At 38.7% G+C, this 21147-nt stretch overlaps 1 protein-coding gene across 1 annotated transcript in view; it reads right to left on the bottom strand.

Annotated features, from left to right (window-relative positions):
* Rsph4a (Radial spoke head protein 4a) overlaps nt 1-21147 on the bottom strand; it is a 169780-nt gene that overhangs the window by 130905 nt on the left and 17728 nt on the right. Inside the window, exon 3 of the mRNA XM_068227579.1 lies at nt 13979-14181. Within this exon, the coding sequence (XP_068083680.1) occupies nt 13979-14181 (203 nt within the window). The remainder of the gene's footprint in view (nt 1-13978; nt 14182-21147) is intronic.

Raw genomic sequence — 21147 nt, 5'->3', positions numbered from 1 at the left:
TTTCATTGTGTGTCGTTTGTCTATTTTTGGTTTAATTTTTTTAATGTTTTCAGTTTTATAATTTTCCGTTTTGCTTTTCAAATCGTCCAGAGTTATTCCTACTTTTTCTTTCAGATTCCAGAGTTTCTCTGTAATTTTGCTTGGTAATCTAGTTTCTGGTGTCCTCATAATATGATCAAAAGAGATCCTCTTCTTCCGTATATTATCTGTGATGGGCTCCATTTCTCCAATTCTTTGTAGACTACTTCACCTGGCGTTATCCACCATTGTCCATCTTTATGACATTTTTTATTTAACCACGTCCTTGCTATTCTTCTCTCTGCTTTTAGAATTTTGTCGATTCTGTTTGAGTGATTTTGAAAAGAGTTTCGCTTCCGTATGTCGCCTTTGGCTGAACCAGCGTCTTGTAATATTTTAATTTCATTTTGATCGATAGACATTTTTAATTGTATGTAGACCATGTTATTGTTTGAGCTTTTATAATTTGATTAGTTTTTTTCTTGCCAAGCAGGTTTGTCGTACAATTTGTATGTTATAATAAGGGTTCGGACGATTATGACCGAGCGAAATACAAAATATGCCCTAAAAAATGAAATATGACTTAAGCATTTTAATGATAGGTACGGTAGCTAGTATTATAGTATTGCTAACATTAAACGTGTCAACAAGCGATAATACTAACAGACACATTTAATCTTAAAAACTGACAGAGCTACAGTAGGTTAATTCAAATTAAAACTATTCATTCAGTATCGTAGTCTTGAGGCGAAGTTTTTATTCTATTTTCCTAAAACAATAACCAAAAATGAAGTACTAGCATGCTTTTTGGTATCTGTCGGCGTACGTTCGTATAACATCTCTTTCTCGGAATCATATCTTCTAAACCTGCTACCTATCTCTTTCCGGTAAAGAAAGAAAAATACAGCTACTGCAGTATTTTGAAATCCTGTGTTTGCAAATCGACGCAGATAACATGTACCTTGCTAAAAACGACGCATCAGTTTAAACAAAAATGCTCAAAATATAACCATATATGACCTTATATTGCTAAAATGAGCAAAATATGACCCAAAAAATAAAAATGGTTGAAATATGCATTTATATGCCACATAGAATTGCTTTAAACATGGTCAAGAACCCATCATTTACGATTATTTTTCAAGTTTCGAGGAAAATGACCTCAGGAATGAAATATGACTTTTTCTTAACATCCGAACCTTAGTTATAATTTATTCTAGGAATTTAAATTGTTTCACTATTTTTATTTTCCTGTTATTTACTGTTATGTGATGTATTACTAGCAAATCTGCTACCATTATCTCAGTCTTTTCAAATGGTATCTAGAGTCCTATTTTTTGTGCTATATTTTGTAGACTTGTTATTTGTTTTCTGGCTTCAGGAATGTTATTAGCTAGTAACGCTAAGTCATCCGCGAGTCCCAAGTAATTTATTAAAAACCAAGTTACGAACATTTCCTAACCTAAAATCGAGAGATCGTACTTGTGTACGGTTACAATGTTAAACTGACTTATAAAGTAAGAAATACGACTGCTGAAAATGGATCTGAGTCTGAAGCAGCTACCACTGTGCAGGTTTTTTTAATACATTGTAAGTATAAGGATGTCATAGGTCTTTTCTTAGTAGAAGGTAAGAATGCTGAAACACTACTGAATCCATAAGTGTTTTCAAAGTAATGAATGAATAAATTGATGGCGTGTGCTTGGCCTTAGATAGCCATGGAAAAAATAGGAAGATATTTAAACTGTTACGTGGTGGCATCCTAACATTTTGAGCCTCTAATCCAGGTGATCCACCCAAGTATCTCTTTCTTCTGTTTGACAGTGTGTGTTTATTGAAATGCATGAAAAATAAATGGTTGAACAGATTTAATTAAATATTTATTATCCCAGATGCTAAACAGTCAATCACTATCATTGAACATTACTGAAGGTAAGACTATATACCAGTTCACTACTATTCAGGCTAACTTTTAATAACTGGGACATTTATTTCATTCTGAAAAGAGAATGATATTAAAGCTGGCTCGAAAGCCTTGTATCTCACAGCTACCGAGAGATAAAAAGTTACTCTACCTATACATATTTTTTTACCCCCTGTGGGTGGGGTGTGGAAGAATGACATCCACGGTATCCCCTGCCTGTCGTAAGAGGCGACCAAAAGGGGGCCCAGGGGCTCTTAACTTACAAGCGCGGGTTGGCCACCACGAGGCCCTTAGCTGAGTCCTGGCATTACTTCCGCTTACTTGTGTGAGGCTCCTCACTTTCATCTATCCTATCCGACCTCCTTTGGTCAACTCTTGTTCTTTTCCGACCCCGGCGGTATTACATTACTCGAAGCCTAGGGAGTCTTCATTTTCATGCCCTTCGTGGCCCTTGTCTTTCTTTGGACGATACCTTCATTTTCGAATTGTCGGTTCTTTTCCACTTTTTCTCTCTGATTAGTGTTATATAGAGGATGGTTGCCCAGTTTAACTTCCTCTTAAAACAATAATCACCACCACCACCACCACCACCACAACTACTATGAATATTTTTTATTTTAACAAATCTGTGGCATTAGAGATATCATGTTTATTAATTTAATGTTATTGGTTTTACGACCTACTAACTACTTTTGATGGTTTCGGAGACGCCAATGTGCCGAAATTTTGTTCCGCAGGAGTTCTTTTACGTGCCAGTAAATCTACCGATACGAGGCTGACGTATTTAATCGCGTTCAAATACCACCGGACTGAGTCAGGATTGAGCCTGCCAAGTTGGAGTCAGAAGGCCAGCGCCTCAACCGTCTGAGCCACTCAGTCCGGCAAGATGCTATGTAATGAGGGTATGGTTATTTGTGAGGGTAACATTCAATTTTTACCAAGTTAATTTCTAAATGGTGGACTGTTGTCAATGTTCGGCACGTCATGAAGGAAATATACACTTTAAATGACGATACAAACCCAATCTACGATCCCAATGATACGAAGTTCATGTTTCTGCAAACGTTGAAAAGTTATATTGATATCTGTATTGATATCTGCTACTTGTCGCAAACCGAAGGACGCATACACAACTCTAACTCACATCGCAGTTGTTGATCTATGTAAATACATTTTCGATAAATCAGGTGTGCCAGTATATTCACATCCGAGTTAGACAGACAGACAGACAGACAGACAGACAGACAGACAGACAGACAGACAGACAGACAGACAGACAGACAGACAGACAGACAGACAGACAGACAGACAGACAGACAGACAGACAGACAGACAGACAGACAGACAGTACGGAGGAAAACATTGCAGTTTATAGAAGACTGATGGCTGCACATACAATGTACTGTATCTGTCGAACTGATACTCTAGTCTGATCGAAGATATAATGTATTAAATTAGCTGAAATTGAAGTCTATGGAGTTACGAGAATTCACGTTCTAGGACATAGTAGGACATTTTTTCAAAGAAAAACTTAGATGTATTTGGAACTTCTATTCATGAGTCCTGCAGTTCAACTGTTTCCGTAGAAACTTAAAGAATCTTGGTAAGCTATGTATTGCTAGTTGTACAAACATGACCGCCCTCGAAAAGATAAGAAAGGAATAGAAGTGTTTAGAGTGTAAAGTTAAACTACACTCTGATAAAGAGTTACCGAGCTCGATAGCTGCAGTCGTTTAATTGCCTCCAGTATCCAGTATTCGGGAGATAGTGGGTTCGAACCCCACTGTCGGCAGCCCTGAAGATGATTTTCCTTGGTTTCCCATTTTCACACCAGGAAAATGCTGGGGCTGTACCTAATTAAGCCGCTTCCTTCCCACTCCTAGCTCCTTTCTGTCCCATCGTTGCCATAAGACCTGTCTGTGTCGGTGCGACGTAAAGCAACTTGCAAAAAAAAAAAAAAAAATCAAGAGTTACTACTTGATTGTGATTATCTGGAACTTATTCTTACTTTATCCAGATAAATAGAGGTGGATTAATGCTTTTCAGTTGTATCTTAGTTTTGACATTTATTGCTTCATCTACACTCTCATCAGTTTTGAAATTAGACGGAGAGATGCTGTAGTATGTAAAACGAGGTCGCCAAATGCCTGAAAATACTCTAATCAATATAAAACATGTTAGCAGGTGTTGTGTGTTATTAATTGACATTTTAAAGAAATGTATGAAAGTCCTGATCGACATTTTTGACAAAAAATAACTACGCTCATGTTCTACATGACAATAATATATCCAAAGATATTGGTACAAAGCTGAACAGTCAACAGGTGAAGAGGAGTAATACCGAGTAGGGAAGCAGGAGATTCGCACGAATCTTAAGATCAACAGCAAGAAGACACCAGGTGACTGCTATTTATATTAGGTACTCTATTCTCTACCATTTCAATCCTAATAACTGCACATTCAGGTATAGTTGTTTGTTCTATAAATGATGAATTGGATGTGGTATTTATTTACATGTTTCATTTCGTCAATATTGTGTTTTTCGTATTTTAAACGAACAAATAGTGATGGATTGACTTAACAAAACTAATGAGAAAATGCATAGAACTTCTCAGTTATTTTCTGCCAAGTATGTACTTCTTAACTTTATGTTTGGTGTTTCTAGTGGAATGCAAACTAGTATGGTAAGGTTTCTCGTTGAAGTGAAGTTATTTATGTGACACGCTAATCTTAAACTGTCGACAGTCTCACATTCTCCTCGGGCAATTACTCCCTTATGACTACCACCACCTTCATTTTGGTAGTACAGTCTGAGATATTATAACTGGTCTTCTACTCTCACTTACTTTTTTCCTATCATTCATTACCTGGACTGTGCGACTAGTATGCGAAGGTTTCTCGTTGAAGTGAAGTTATTTATGTGACACGCTAATCTTAAACAGTCGGCAGTCTCACATTCTCCTCGGGCAATTGCTCCCTTATGACTACCACCACCTTCATTTTGGTAGTACAGTCTGAGATATTATAACTGGTCTTGTACTCTCACTTATTTTTTTCCTATCGTTCATTACCTGGACTGTGCGACTTGGAAAATGGCAACTGTAGTAACAATCCCAAGAAGGCTTCTGCGTCCGATTTACTGATCGAACCCCACTCTCGGCAGCAATGAAGATGGTTTTCCGCGGTTTCCCATTTACGCACCAGATAAATGCTGAGACTGTACCTTAATTAAGACCACGGCCTTTTTCTTCCCGTTCCTAGCCCTTTCTTATCCCATCGTCGCCATGAAACCTGTCTGTTCCAGTGCAACATAAAGCAAATTGTAAAATAAATAAATTAAATAATGCTGATCGAAAAGCTTGAAATGAAACCGAGGCTAATCACGAAGCCGTGCCAAAAAAATCTTTGATCTTTCTTCCGGAAATACAGTAGTTGAAGATTCCAAGAAATCGGGACCTTCTTCCAATTCAGTATACATAATTATCTTATACCGTGCACCGCAGTTCTTCAAGAAAGTATACACCGTCACTGCTTGGTCCATAGTTTTCTGTTTTCTTTTTTCCTTCCTTTCATTCTTCACATCCTACACAATTGATGCCGCGACCAGAAACGCTAGTTTTCTCTTATCGTTCATACAAAACGTCAAACACGAACTAGATGGCTCAACTGACACAAATGAAGAAACCGAACGAAAGTTGAGCTGTTGTCACTCACGCTCAGTTCAATTAACCGTTCGGTTTTCTGCCGTTAAACTGGCAATTAACCCGAGCGTGTATGGCCCGCGTTACAAAGCCGTTCTTCCATAGTGAACATAACGCCGTGGCGTAGGTCATTTAGGCAACCCTTCTAACATGTCAACTGGCAATTAACCCGAGCGTGTATGGCCTGCGTTACGAAGTCGTTCTTCCATAGTGAACATAACGCCGTGGCGTAGGTCATTCAGGCAACACTTCTAACATGTCAAGAGACAAGTTGCATACCATGCCCCCACACGGAAAGTCGGATTCCACAACACCGTCTTTCCACTGTAATCGAACGTGTTAATAATAACTGAGGCTGGCCATAAACGTTGCGGCGTACCGGTGTACCTGCACAACCACAGAGCTAACACACATTACGGTAAACCGCAATGTTTTGCTATCAGTTGACCTTATTACATCGGGGGAGAAAATGACGTGATCGCGCTGGTTGGTATTATTCGCTATTAACTGTATTTTTTTAAACGTGGATTTTTTTGTGAAGAGTGGTTGTTACATGAAATAAATATAATTTTTCGTCTGTATTGATTATATTTGATTGGAATAATAACAGTAAGTTATTTATTAAATAGACCACCTAATCAATACAAAGTCTAGTCTTGGATGATGTACATAAATCTGTTAACTAATAGTGGTACATATTTCGCCTTGTATGAAGGCATCATAAGCCACTGTCTTAACCTTAGATTGAAAATAAGCATCTAATTAACATGTAATAATGAAATTAATCTTAAAAATCTTGAAGAGATTTGAAGTAAATTAACATTAAAAATAACAATGATGGTTAAAAAATATACAATGTGATGAGTTACAATGGTGGAAGTATTAACAAAATGAACATTAGAAGGTTGCTATAATAAGTACAATGGATAAAACAACAGACTGTTATACAACAAGTAGGAAGATTGCTATAAAAATAAAGTTGACTGTCCGGCGGTTACAATTAGACGATGGCGAAAAATCGTATATATTCAAAATAAAGAAGAGAGAATAAGTGTCGAAGGTTGGTCGAGAGATCCGAAATTAATCATAATCAGGAAGATAAAAGACGAAAGTCAGAGGCATATGGTGAAGTTGTAGAACACATTGAAGATATGAAGTTGTAGAATAGAAGTTGAAGAACAGTTTTAAATTGGTTCTAATTGATAAATCGCAATGAACTCTTCGGCCACTTGATTGCTCTTCCGGTTTATCGACATCATTATTATGTACAACAATCAAAGCGTACCAAAATAAGTGAGTTTTCTAAGACACACTTCGTAGTCAAAACTGACTACAGAACTAAAACTTGTGCAGGTGAGCCACACACACGCCTGGTATGCACCAATGCGCAGGTACAAAATACAATTTTTCAATTCTTTCTCGGTCAACCGCACAGGTAGCGAAACATGTACAGTTTCTCAGAAAGTAATAGGCATACACACTCCACTTTGCCCGTTCAGGTAAACCTCTCCGGTATGCCGCAACGTGTATGGTCGACCTAACGGAGATGTTTCTTTCGCTCGAGGCGAATGATAGCGTAGCACGTTTATAAAATGAGGAAGCAGCCACCACATTTCTGAAAATGAAAATCCACAGCCTGTTGCCAGTCATTCGACCGGGTCAGGAATGGAATGAATGTAGTCCAATCTAGTGGCGAGGATAGAAAATGTGCCGGCTGGTGAAGCCTGTCGCACTCTTCTGGGACAATGATTAATTTGAAGAGTGTTGCTGCAGTCCGTGGCTCAGGTGGTAGCACGCTGCCCTGCAACCACTGGGTTCCGTGGTTCAAATCCAGGTCACTCCATGTGAGATTTCTGCTGGACAAAGTGGAGGTGAGACAGGTTTCCCACCGGGTACTCCGGTTTTTCCTGGCATCTTTCATTCGAGCAACACTCTTTCATTCCACCAAATTTCTAACCTCATTTAAATTAGATGGTAATTTACAGTTGAGAGATATCTTCACAGGCTTCTCATTAAGGTATCCGTGGTTCGAATCCCAACTAATTCACGTGGAGTTTTTGATAAGTTATATATCCTTATGTCGGCAGCCCTGAAGATGGTTTTCCGTGGTTTCGCATTTTCACACCAGGAAAATGCTGGGGCTGTACCTTAATTAAGGCCACGGCCGCTTCCTTCCCAGTCCTAGCCCTTTCCTGTCCCATCGTCGCCATAAGACCTATCTGTGTCGGTGCGACGTAAAGCCAATAGCAAAAAAAAAAAGGTTCGAATTCTACGTAGATCTCTTGACTGCAATCACTAGCGCCTGGATTTTTGTGTAATATTAAAGTGCAAAATATGTAATAAAAAGTATAGCAAATACCAGTGAAATACGTATATTTAATATTCATAACTCATAACGTATGTAACAGTATTAATCCATTAAATTTACAAAAATGTTCGCATACTCATTTTATTATGACTTATGGTATTGAGTGATACAGTAAAATTGTTTTAAATACCTTATTATTTTAAGACAGAGACAGCATTGCTGCTTTAGATAATATATACAGCCTACTGTTTTCTAATTTTGACAGTAACAGTAAGTATAGTTACTTATTTAAAAATAATCAAATTCAAGGCATATTAATGTTATGCCTTGTACACTGTAAATCGTGGAGTGTATTACGCAATTTATTGTTATAGTTAATTTCTTGTTGGGCTTATGTCGTCAAAATAAACGTTACTAAATAGAGTTAATGTAGAAACTGTCCTTAATCCCCCTATTGACTCAGTTAGTACGGTGCCTTTTTAAAAAAATGCGATGCGCAGTGTGTGTTTTCCGTTATGATGTTTTGACTCTGATCTAATAACATTCTCTTGTAGGCTGAGAAAGACCCTTCAACATCTCACGAAGTCACCGGTGCAGGTTTTAGAAGATACAACTTGCTGGGCGAAATATCTTCCGGGACTTATTTTTGTTCTCCACGAATGATCTTCCAAACAGATAGGAAACCTGAATAACCTGGATTTTGTTTCAAGACTGCATGGAGTTTGTTAGCATTTGTCCTGCCATGGTAGTTCTAAGTTTCAATTTAGCATTCTCCGTAACTGTCATGGATTCTTGAAGTGGAAGGCCGATGGTCTCTAGTTTTATAATGCCCGCTGCAATCCAAGTAAAATTGCTCTGAACGTATACAATATCGCAGACTACACTCTATTCACTGAATGCACTCTCAGAATTGCATACTAATCCTGTCGACTCGGAAGGAAAAGAGTCTGCACTTGACTTAATAGCTTCAAAATGTCCATTGTTGAAACTAACAGCCTGAAGCCAAGTACTGCATCGTGTTAAGATAGGCTCAGGTGGGAAGGCTACATGCGGTAGATGTCCTTTATAATACTGAACTTTCATTGGGGCTCTCACAATACTTCTTGTTGATGCTATTAAATTATTTACGTTCGTGAAATTACTTCTCACTTCTTTAACGACACGTTGTAATGCGTGCTAAACGTGTGAAAAGAACATAACTTGCAGTGTTCGAGCGGCTTTCAACATTTAGGCCGCACTATCTGAATGCAAAACATATTTATACTTTACCTAGTTGTATGCCTTCTGGTCGCAAAACTTCCAGCCCGTCATTAACAAATCGTGCAAATGTTGCATGACTTGTTTGTTCCAGGATTCTCGAACAGATTAGATGTGACTCGGAGGGGACTTCTGGATCCAGTTTTCCAACAATAAGGTTGGCAGTAGAGTGTCCCAAGACGTCTGTCCTTTCATCCACTGTGGGCCAGATATAGGAGTTCTAAATAGCGTTTCAAATAGATGCCAGTATATCCCGGTAACACTCATTGTCTTGTCTCAGACACATTCTTTGCTTTCTCTTGTGCTTAAAGGTATTTTTATATCTCACCCATAATGGTTCTCTTCTTAGTGAAAGAGAAAAACTGGCTTAAATTTACCGACAAATTAGCAGAAGATAGTAAAGGAAATAAGAAACTTATGTACAGAATTGTGAAAAACAAAATGACTATTCATGTACCAATTAAAGCACTGGAAAGAGATGATGGAATTATAACGTAGGAAGAGGAAGACATTCGGGAAGAGATGATAAGGTATTTTTCTTCCTTGTATAACGGAACTGACCCAGCAGAAATCACTCAAGCAAATCTGGAATTGGGTACTGGGAACAAGGCTGGAGAAACTGAATCCCCATTGACTTGGTTTGAGATTGAAAATGCTCTGAACAGTATGAGCAAAGGCAGATGAGGTGAGCTCAGACATGATTAAAGCTGCTCGAATTCATGGACTTCAGTGGCTATTAAGAGTGATGAATGCTGTGTGGAATGAACAAAACATTCCGACTGACTGAACTAAGGGTTTTATAGTCCTCCACTTCAATAAAGGAAATAGACGGATAAGTGGCAATTATAAAGGAATCACACTCCTGTCTCATGGACTGAAATTGATGGAGAAAGTGATAGAGAAAAGATTACGAAAGATCACAGAACCACAGCTTGAGAAAGAACAATACTGATTTCGAAGCAACGGATCAAAATTATCTAATTTTTGCTGTTAGGATGATAACGGAAAAAGACATTGGGGAAAGGGAAAAATTTCATTTTTGTCTTCTGGACTTAGAAAAGCCTATGGCAGCACACTGAGGTATAAACTTTGGGATTGCTTGCAAAGGAGAAATGTTCCAGTATCTCTCACCAGTAAAGTAACAATGTTGTACAAAAACTGCCAGAGCTGTGTAAGGATAGGAAATGGCTATTCCAACTGGTTTGTAACAAGTAGAGGAGTGCAACAAGGCAGCACTTTGTTGCCTCTGCTATTTATCACCGTGATGGATAAGATAAGGAAAAGAGTGAAACAGCACAGCAAGAACAGTGTATTCAAGGCACTTGCAATTGCAGATGATGTAGTGTTTTGGGTAGGTAATGAGGAAGCAGTTCAAGGTATAATAATAATAATCGTATGGCCTCAGCTACCGTGTGCAGACATTTCGATTTGACGCCATCTGGCTGTCTGCTCGTCAATTTCGACGTTCCGTTTTACTCTAGGCCTACTAGATGGCAGACCAAGTAAACCGGATCTCTCTTGGGCGTCTATGGCTGAGATTTAATGAATTTTGTCGGGTAAATACCAAATGTATCACCAGAGATCTTTTACATGCCGACATCATACGACATGGAGTATCGAATGGACTTTTTTCCGCCCTTCAAAAATCCGATTACCTCTGCCGGGTTTGAACCCGCTATCTTGGGATTAATGCTTGGAATTGTCATTTTAAGGAATTTTGACTTAAAATCAGCCTTAAGAAAACAGTTGTTGTGTCAGTCAACAGACAAATGTCCGGAACAAATATCATAGTAGACGGACAGGAATTCCAATACCTGACTGAAGATAATCGATCTAGTGCTGAAGTCACAAACAGAGTTCAAAAAGGAGCTATCCTTTACTATCAGGATAGAAGCCTTCTCTGGGACAGCCAGATTCCAATACTAGCCAAACGAACATTTTATCAAGCTTCCTTCCTGCCCATAACAACCTATGGCCTTGAAACTTCTATCACCATAGGGAGAGATAAAAGTAGACTCCATGTTGCAGAAATGAAATTCCTCCGGACAAAGCTACAAAACCCCAGGAGAGATAATGTACGCAACGAGAGGATTCGCCAAGAGATTCAAATAAGAGAATCGTTATGTGATACCATAAACAGATCAATATTGAAATGGTATGGCCATGTAATGACAATGGATTCTTGCTCAGTAGCTAAGGAATGGTTGGAGAAAACCTTAGGACCTAGAGACAGACGTCGAAGGAGATGGATTGAACAAGTAACAAGATGTAGAAGACAGAGGAGTGGATTGGAACCAAATACAGGAAGAAGAATTGTACCTGAATCGACTGAAGTGACGAGCGCTCATACACCGCGCCTGGAAAACTGGAGACGGTTAACTGATGATGATGATGATGATGATGATAATGACACATACTGGTGTTTATACTTCTCTGGAACCCGACCCAAGCCCCTCACCAATAGCTTGCTTCAATTTGTAAAATGTTAAATGACAAATGCACTTGGCTATCCCAGATTCTGAGAAAGGATTAGTGGTTTTGTACGGAGTCGAGCTAGTCGGACGACCGTATTTCACAGATAAAGGCTTGGAATTCCAATTGAAAACGAACTATTCCTTTAGTCAAGTTTAGCTATTGTAATAGTTTCTATACGAAAGGAACTACGTCAGAACCTTACTAGAAACTGAAATAAAGCAAACTGAACATTTTTAAAATGTTGAATAATTACTTAGATATGTAAACAACTGTTACATTCTTCGCATAATATGTGAAATACGTAATATTACTAAGAATATGTAAAATTAAACTCAAGTATAACAATATTAGAACCACAGTTCCCCAACATTTTTTATTTGTCCACAAGTAAGGGAATGGAATATGTAATTACATAAGAATCCAGGCTCTAATGATCATTTAACTACTTTTTATCTATTGATTCTCTGGTAGTCTTTTGTGTATTTGAATGTGTTTTATAACTTTTTGATTTCAAGGCAATGTCTTATTCTACTTTAATATATTTTTATATAATTTCATACGTAAATAAGTCATTGCAAATTAGCTTCACTGATTATTTTAACTTCATAATAATTTGTTTTAAGTTCTAGTCTGTGGATATATTTTAAAATTTTAATTATTATATTTCGTTATCCTTGTACCATTAGGGGACGATGACCTAGATGTTAGGCCCCTTCAAACTACAATCATCATTATCATCATTAACGATCATGCACCAACAGTAAAGCAAAACGGTGAACTTGTTTTACACACTAGACAACTCAGACTTTGATAGTTCTCCTTCATCATCAAGAACCGGCTCCAGCTGCACTGGCGCGACGAATGACGGATCTCCTTTCGGTCTATCCCACCCCGTCAGTTTCAACCTGTTACCACTCCATCCCTTGATGGTCTTGATTTATCTGGTCGAGCCATCCTTTCCTCTAAAGTCCACTTAGTTTCTTGCTTCAATTGTTTTCTCAAACCATACCATACTATTTTTCTTTATGGACTCATTGTCTTGAGAGGTCCAAACCAAATTAGCCGGACGTTAACATTGATTTCACTGAGTAAATGTTTTGCCTGGTACCGACGTCGTGTCTCATTTCTTTATTTTGCTCCTCCTCGTGGTTTGAATATCACGGAACTCCACCACATGCGGCGATGGTCGTACAGAATCATCTCCATGCGACATATTCTGATAAATGGATAGGAAGTGGAGGACCTGTCCCCTGGCCCGTTAGATCGTCCGATCTTACGCCCCTGGATTTTTTTTTCTGTGGGTTCATGTAAAACAACTGGTGTGTGCACAGGAGCCGAACAATCCTGGTCACCTTATACAGCTCATCACCGCGGCACACCGATTCGTTACGCCGGAGATGTTGCAACGTCCCAGACGCTCCTTACAGCGTCGTGCGCAACTCTGCATCGACCAGGGAGGTCGTCAGTTCAAGCAGGTGCTGCGTTAAAAGACGAAGGAAACCGAAATCTTGTTACATGTTTTCTAGCCTCTTCCAACCCAGCTCCATACCATATGCCACCATACCAATGGCTCTTTTCAGGGCGAATAAACACATCAGTCTGTGGAGACTATTAAGTATGTAACCTAGCCACATTTCAGTCAACTGTCTGTATAAAAACAAACTTGCGTGGGATTCGAACTTTCAAGCACCATCCACTATCACAACTCCCATCGCGCCGCTGCCAAGTGAGCTATTGTGAGGCTTGACATACAGCACGCAGTTTCCTGCCTAACCTGTTCCTGGTCTGTGTTTGCACCTCTTGTTGTAAGGTACATATTCTTCGTATATGTGTTCGTTTTACGGGTTCATTTGGGTTGCTCATAAAGAATTAATAGTGATGCTCACGATTCCAGCTAATTTTTAGCCCGTTACAACACATCTCGTTATATTACCCCAGTTTGGGGAAAGGGGCCGATGTATTTCAGAACTGTAGTAAACGCGGCGGGATACATAATACTTAATCGCAAAGGGTTGGTGAACCTCCCAGTGTATATATGGAATGCTCGAACATATACTTCTCAGAAAAATCCAAATTACTCCAGGAACACTAAAACGTATTTGTAAATTAAGTACGTAATTCGGTAAGCAAGGTAGAAAGAAAAACATTACGATTTAGCATATTTAAGTAATTGTCTTACACTTTTGCAAGACACTAAGGGAGGCAAGTCTGTTACTGCTCTGAGTGGAGTGGCACACGCTACCTGAAGATTTCATTATTGTCCTTCTACATCAACAAGAACAACAGCAAACATACCTGTAATTCTTGACGGGTGAATTCTTCCTGAGGTCGTTGAGCGCTAGAGCGATGAGAAACATCTCCTCTCGAGGAAGGCCAACGTCTGCCTGCTCAAAGTAGAACAGCAACTCCATGACGTTGGGCGGAGTTTGGGCTATTTCTTCACCTTCTTCCTCGTCATCCTCCTCAGCTGCTTCTCCTAGTTGTTCAGGCGATGTCGGCTGAAAGACAGAGTTAATAGAGTTCCCTGAAGCCGGAGGTGATATGATATACTTTCCATAAATTATTATTATTATTATTATTATTATTATTATTATTATTATTATTATTACTATTGTTATTATTATTATTAATACCGTGTTTTGGTGGACCACATAGGAAAAGAAGTATGAGGGATGAATGGCTGAACAAATCATGAACCGAAGATTAAATGTTGATACCGGTAACAAATTCTACTGAAATTTTCTTTCTTTCTTTTCTTATCTTTTGAAGCAAGAACAACAACAAAGATTAGACAAGAGGAAAACCCTGAAAATAATTACATGGAAGCTTATAATCTTAGTACATTTACAATCAGGGGAGAGCAACTCCCATTTCGAACAAGTCGGTTAGAGAACAGAACAAAAGTTCTTAAAAATTTACAAGTTTACAGCGATAGGCTAGCCTTTACAAAAGCAGAGAGAAAATAAAGTCAATATTCAGTCACAATCAATCAATCAATCAATCAATCAATCAATCAATCAATCAATCAATCAATCAATCAATCAATCAATCAATCAATCAATCAATCAATCAATCAATCAATCAATCAATCAATCAATCAATCAATCAATCAATCAATCAATCAATCAATCAATCAATCAATCAATCAATCAATCAATCAATCAATCAATCACTACTGATATGCATTTAGGGCCGTCGCTCAGGTGGCAAATTCCCCATCTGTGTTTTCCTAGCCTTTTCTTAAATGATTGCAAAGAAATTGGAAATTTATTGAACATCTCCCTTGGTAAGTTTTTCCACTCCGTAACTCCCCTTCCTATAAACGAATATTTGCCCCAATTTGTTCTCTTGAATTTCAACTTTATCTTCATATTGTGATCTTTCCTACTTTTAAAGACACCACTCAAACTTATTCGTCTACTAATGTCATTCCACGCCATCTCTCCGCTGACAGCTCAGAACATACTACTTAGTCGAGCAGCTCGTCTTCTTTCTCTCAAGTCTTCCCAGCCCAAACTTTGTAACATTTTTGTAACGCTACTCTTTTGTCGGAAATCACCCAGAAAAAAATCGTGCTGCTTTTCTTTGGATTTTCTCCAGTTCTTTAATCAAGTAATGCTGGCCAGGGTCCCATACACTGGAACCATGCTCTAGTTGGGGTCTTACCAGAGACTTATATGCCCTCTCCTTTACATCCTTACTACAACCCCTAAATACCATCATAACCATGTGCAGAGATCTGTACCCTTTATTTACAATCATATTTATGTTATTACCCCAATGAAGATCTTTCCTTATATTAAGACCGAGGTAGCCTACTTACAATGATCCCCAAAGGGAACTTTCACCCCATCAACACAGTAATTAAAACTGAGAGGACTTTTCTTATTTGTGAAACTCACAACCTGACTTTTAACCCCGATTATTATCATCCCATTGCCTACTGTCCATCTCACAACATTATTGAGGTCATTTCGCAGTTGCTCACAATATTGTAACTTATTTATTACTCTGTACAGAATAATGTCATCTCCAAAAAGCCTTGGCTCTGATTCCACTTCTTTACACATATCATTGATATATATAAGAAAACATAAAAGTCCAGTAATACTGTGTTGGGGAATTATCCTCTTCATTATTACAGGGACAGATAAAGCTTCGCCTACTCTAACTCTGATTTCTATTTTCTAGAAACATAGCCACCCATTCAGTCACTCTTTTGTCAAGTCCAATTGCACTCATTTTTGCCAGTAGTCTCCCATCATCTACCATATCAAATGCCTTAGATAGTAAAAAGAAAAAAGCCGTAGCTTCTGGTACAAAGTTACACAGGACGGGACTGGAACCCTGAAGCACCGTTTACAATTTATACCTTACAAACACCCTTTTTTGGGCCCAGGAGATTACATTCATTTTTATAGTCAAACGCCTGTGACACTTGAAGCAGCAAATACATTCTGCTTTAAAAATTTAAGCAGCTGTTACCTTCGCTACCTTTATAGAGGAGCCATACTCGAAGGAAGGATCGAAGATCCAGAAAGTTCTCAGGAGCTGAAACCCATACTACACTGCCATGAAAAGTGAAAGAGAATGTAAAGGTAGTAGAAAGGCCAAGAACAAACTGAAAACGGAGGCTGAAAACCCCAAGTACTACTAGGTTAAGACCAAAGAAAATACCTAAGGGGACATGAGGCCCAATGACGCAGTGGATAAGCCATACTAGTTGGTGACTAAAAAAGACGAAAAATAGTCCGAAAGAAGGGAAAGGAAACTTAGAAAAATGGAAAACTTAGTCACCAGGAAACAATGTGAAGAAGGGAAACGAGAGTAAACACTCGTGCATCTTTCTTTTTACAACATCCCCACATGGGGTCGTTATATTAAGTCCGAGGACTGCCTAGAGAACTTACATTTTAATTTTAAACGATGAGAAAGCCCTATATTAAAGTTAAAGTAAATGTAGGTCGACCTAACCGTTAAATGCTAAGGGGGGAACGCTGGAATCTTCCCTTTATAATACGTATATAATGTTCATATAGTTAGATGAAAATTGTGCCTTTAACTTGTGATGCCACCTTCTCACGCCATTACCTGCCTCAGCATCTCCCGAGGGAGACCTCCTAAGTTACCTAGAACACTCAAAGATACGATGCAGTTAGACACCTTAGCTCAAAAACTCACAGTATTTATAGATGGGCTGGCTGACATTTCTAGAATCGTTACCTACGCTATAATACAAGGCCTTGAAATACACTAATGAAAACGGGTGTCATCTTGGTTCACCATTCAGCCACTAGGATCGTGTTCTTGCCCCCTTGTGTTCGCATTGCCGTGTATATTGCACCCGTCCACCTCCCTGGTAATATCTCTGGTTCCCTTGGTTCCTCGTTGGATATGGCCTATAGTTATTCCTTTGAGATCCACGGTATCCCCTGTCAGCTCGAAATTGACCTCTGTCGGTTTGCCGGTTGCCTTCCGCAAAATTTCTAGGTCTTGTCCATTGTCGCGCCCTCCATTCCGTGTTATATGATCGACGGGGTTCCGTATCAGTACTTGTTCCCTGGTTTCTCGTAATGGTGGTCTTGGGTTCGATCGCTCGTTCGATAGTGTTAATTTGTTGGTCCCTGTTCCTAAGTTGTCTTGGGTTCGAATGATGTGTCGTCAGATCTAACTGGCGCAATAAAGCCTCCGCCTGGACAGCTGTCTGGACATTTGATGCTATCATCATTCGCTGGACCTCGAATGGTAATTGCTTGCCGATGGCGCTAATTAATTCAGTTTCGCTCATCGGGTTATCAAGCTCTCGTAACTTGTGAAATTATGCCACAAAGTAGTCCGAGAATTTCGTGGGTGAGGACGTCGAATACCGTCTGGAGTACAATTCCAGCCTCAACTCCTGCTGTTCCTGAATGCTCCAGAATTTTTGAAGAAAAGCCCACCGAAAGCCTTCAAAGTCTTCAAAGGTATATAAGAAAGCCCTGAACCACACAGTCGGTGCTCCGTCTAGGAACTTCTCGACTGTTCGTAATTGTCGCTCTACTGGGATATTGGTTTCACTTATGTAACCGGCAATCTCCCGGATAAAACCTTTTGGCGTGATATGCCCACGGGCATCGAACCTGGGTGGTTTGTCATCTGACATTTTAATGACATGTACCACTGATGTCGGGATGGCATTCGACGAGGTAGTTGACCCATCTCTGTTTTCAAACTTAAAGCCGTTTGTGTCAGCTTGGGATAGGCCCTCTTTCTTATGAATCCCCTGGTTATCGTGGGGTTCGAACTCACGGTACTGAAGGTTAAAGTCTTGGGTAGACACTGACTGTTCCAGCCTAGCCTTAAATATCTCCAAGTCTTTCCGGATGTCGTCCAGCCCTTCGGGATTACCATTTGACATTTCTTTGGTGCCGGAATTTTGCCCAGTATATGCCTTGCACTGCTCTGTTATGCGGACTTCCGTATCGGCAAACGACTGGTCCCGTTCCATTAAAGCTTCCGTTCGCTGGAATAACGCTAAATCGCCTCTTCGCACTGCGTTATTCTCTGGCTACGGTCCTCTGAATTTACTGTCAGTTCCTAGACCTTGTTTTTCAACCCTGCTACTAATACAAGTGTACGTACAGCTTCCCCAAGTAACTCGTTTATGCCCTTGTCATGCTTATCCAATGTACCAGCTATCTGCGCGCATTTTTCTTCCATACGTCCCCGAATGATGTCATTTTCCTTCCGACATTCACCCCGTACGTCCTCTATGTGTGTTTCAACATCCTGTCAGCTAATCTCCGAGCGGCAATTTCTTTGACACTAGCGCTCAATTTCTCTTTAATTTCTGTACGCTCCATTTGAGCCTCGTCTCTAACACGATCAACCTTTTCGTTAATACTGGTAATGTACGAATCCATGTGCCCTTTCAACTCGTCTTTCGCGAAGTGACATGCCTCCTGGACTTGTTTTAATTGGTCCCTAAGTTCCTGTCCCATAGCTACGCTTGTGGCCTGAACTGCATCTATTTGTGCCTTCAGTTCTGTTTTATTTAATTCACATGCGGCCTGTACTAGGTCAACTTTATGCTCTAGTGAAACATTAACGGCTTGTATTTGTTCCATAAGTTCCTGTTTATTTGCATCTATTTTACTCTCTAGTGAAACACTAGCGTCCTGCACTTTATCTTTCTCTAATGAAACACTATTGGCCTGCATTTGACCAGTAAGTTCCTGTTTAATTGAAACACTATTGGCCTGCATTTGTTCTGTAAATTCCTGTCTATTAAGAACCAATTCTCGCATTAAGTCCTCTAACGTTAGATCTTTCACCTCTCCCTGTCCATCTACTAATATGTCCTGGGGTCGCTCCCCACCGTCGTCTGACATTATAACTTCTTGAGAAATAAAGGGCCTATAGGCCTCTCATCCTGCCGCACAAGAATGAATACGCTATTGGGTCTAGGCCCTATCATACGATAATTTACCCCTGTATTACTTTTCATTTAACAAAAGTTTTAGAAAAAATTTGAATATAAAAACTCGTTTAAATTTTCGTGTCAGTCAATTTGCATGCTGATTTACTCCTAAAATTGCACAATAAACAGCTCCAATGTAACAACAACAACAACAACAACAACAACATTAAGACAACGATGAAGTTGGAAATCTCCTGCCCTGAAATACGTTAATGTTTTAATTTATACCATCTCAACCTCTTTTTTTAAGTAATAACTTGAACTGGTGCTCAGTAATATTTTTACCACTTCAAGCCTTCCTACACAACTGTTTATAACATTCATCTCATGTCTAATGACATTTAAATGGAGTCCTGAATTACCATAAACAATATTAAATTTCATAAAGAAAAAGAGAAACATCATATCTTTGAGCCTTTTAAATTTTGAATCATTGCCTAACTTGAAGAGATTAGCAATGGATTATATTAACACTTGTCAAATCTAGCCCCGTTCGGAACTAACCTTTCTCCAGCATGATACTATGTTACATGTGAATGCACACTTGACCGTGATGCGGTCATCAATTAATTAAAAATCACAAAAAAGAAATTTAAAAAATATAAGTTTTTTTACAATTAGCAATAATATTGGCCTCTTTATAATGCAATCAAGCTTCCCAGTGGGCACACAGTAAAGCACCACATTGGGCCAGCCATTTTGCACCCGTCCACCTCCCGAGTCCCAGACTAGCATTCATCTCAGGGGTGTCGGTTCATTATTTAAGTCATCATATATATAAATATAGAGGCATCAGTGAACACGGGAACGAACGGGGCAACTAAAATAAAAATGGGGAAAGCTCAATTGTAACATGAATTTAAGGACTCCATGATAGGACTAGGAAGTGACATTTAACTTTAAAAAGGGCATAACATCTAACTACAATAAAAAGATTATGAGAATGGTTTCCTTTGAAATAATTGCCAGAAGGAGCAGTTTATTGAGCCATCCGGCGCACTGAACTTTGATACACATGATAACAACCATTAATTTTACAACACGTTAAATCAAACAAATCACTTGCTTCACCGCAAGTGGTGACAATATGCTGATGATGTTCATCCTGGAAAAGAATTACAGTTGTGGGGTATTTTATTTATTTTCAAAATCTTCCTCCACTCGGAGGCTGCCTAAGACAAAGAATACACATACAATTTCATTCAAAAAATAAAAAAAATAAGTAATTAATGTCTCAGTCTGGCGAATACAAGTGGTGTCTGAGTATCAAAAGAGAACCCCTGAGTGCTTTCACTGATCGATCGCATTAGGATCGAACCTATGTCCATAGGACTCGAGAGCCCGAGGATAAATCATGTTTATTGTTGGCTTCTCGATTGAAATTAGATGAAGTACCTCCGACTATTTACATTTCCCTGAGGTCGGCACTCGGGATGGGAAATGTCATAATGATCTCGGGAAGTGTAATCACGAACGGGTTCTATTTTATATCCAGCTGATGCCATGCCACTGGAACCAAAATCTACAAATTATTCACACACGCAAGCTGAATGATGTCGTCGTCAATACTTTAATTCATTATTATTAGATTATTATTATTATTATTATTATTATTATTATTATTATTATTATTATTATTATTATTATTATTATTATTATTATTATTATTCGATGATTCCTAACACCGCCACGTTTTATTATGATCCTGATTATTACGGGACGCAAAACACAAATGTTGTTATTATTATTATTATTATTATTATTATTATTATTATTATTATTATTATTATTATTATTATTATTATTATTATTATGCTATCACTCATGTGATTATTAATATTATTATGATATCACTCATATGATTTTTATTATGGGTTATGAGTTGGTCACGTCCGCAAACATCTCAATACACCGGTTACATTTACGTATCTACAATGATCGCCACGCCAAAATGTGATTATTATTATTATTATTATTATTCTGACAATTATTGTTATAGCCTACT

The sequence above is a fragment of the Anabrus simplex genome, chromosome 1, assembly GCF_040414725.1.
Source record: "Anabrus simplex isolate iqAnaSimp1 chromosome 1, ASM4041472v1, whole genome shotgun sequence".
In the NCBI taxonomy this organism is placed as follows: Eukaryota; Metazoa; Arthropoda; class Insecta; order Orthoptera; family Tettigoniidae; genus Anabrus; species Anabrus simplex.
Note: the sequence above shows the minus strand (reverse complement) of the source record. Positions and strands in the feature narration are given on the sequence as shown.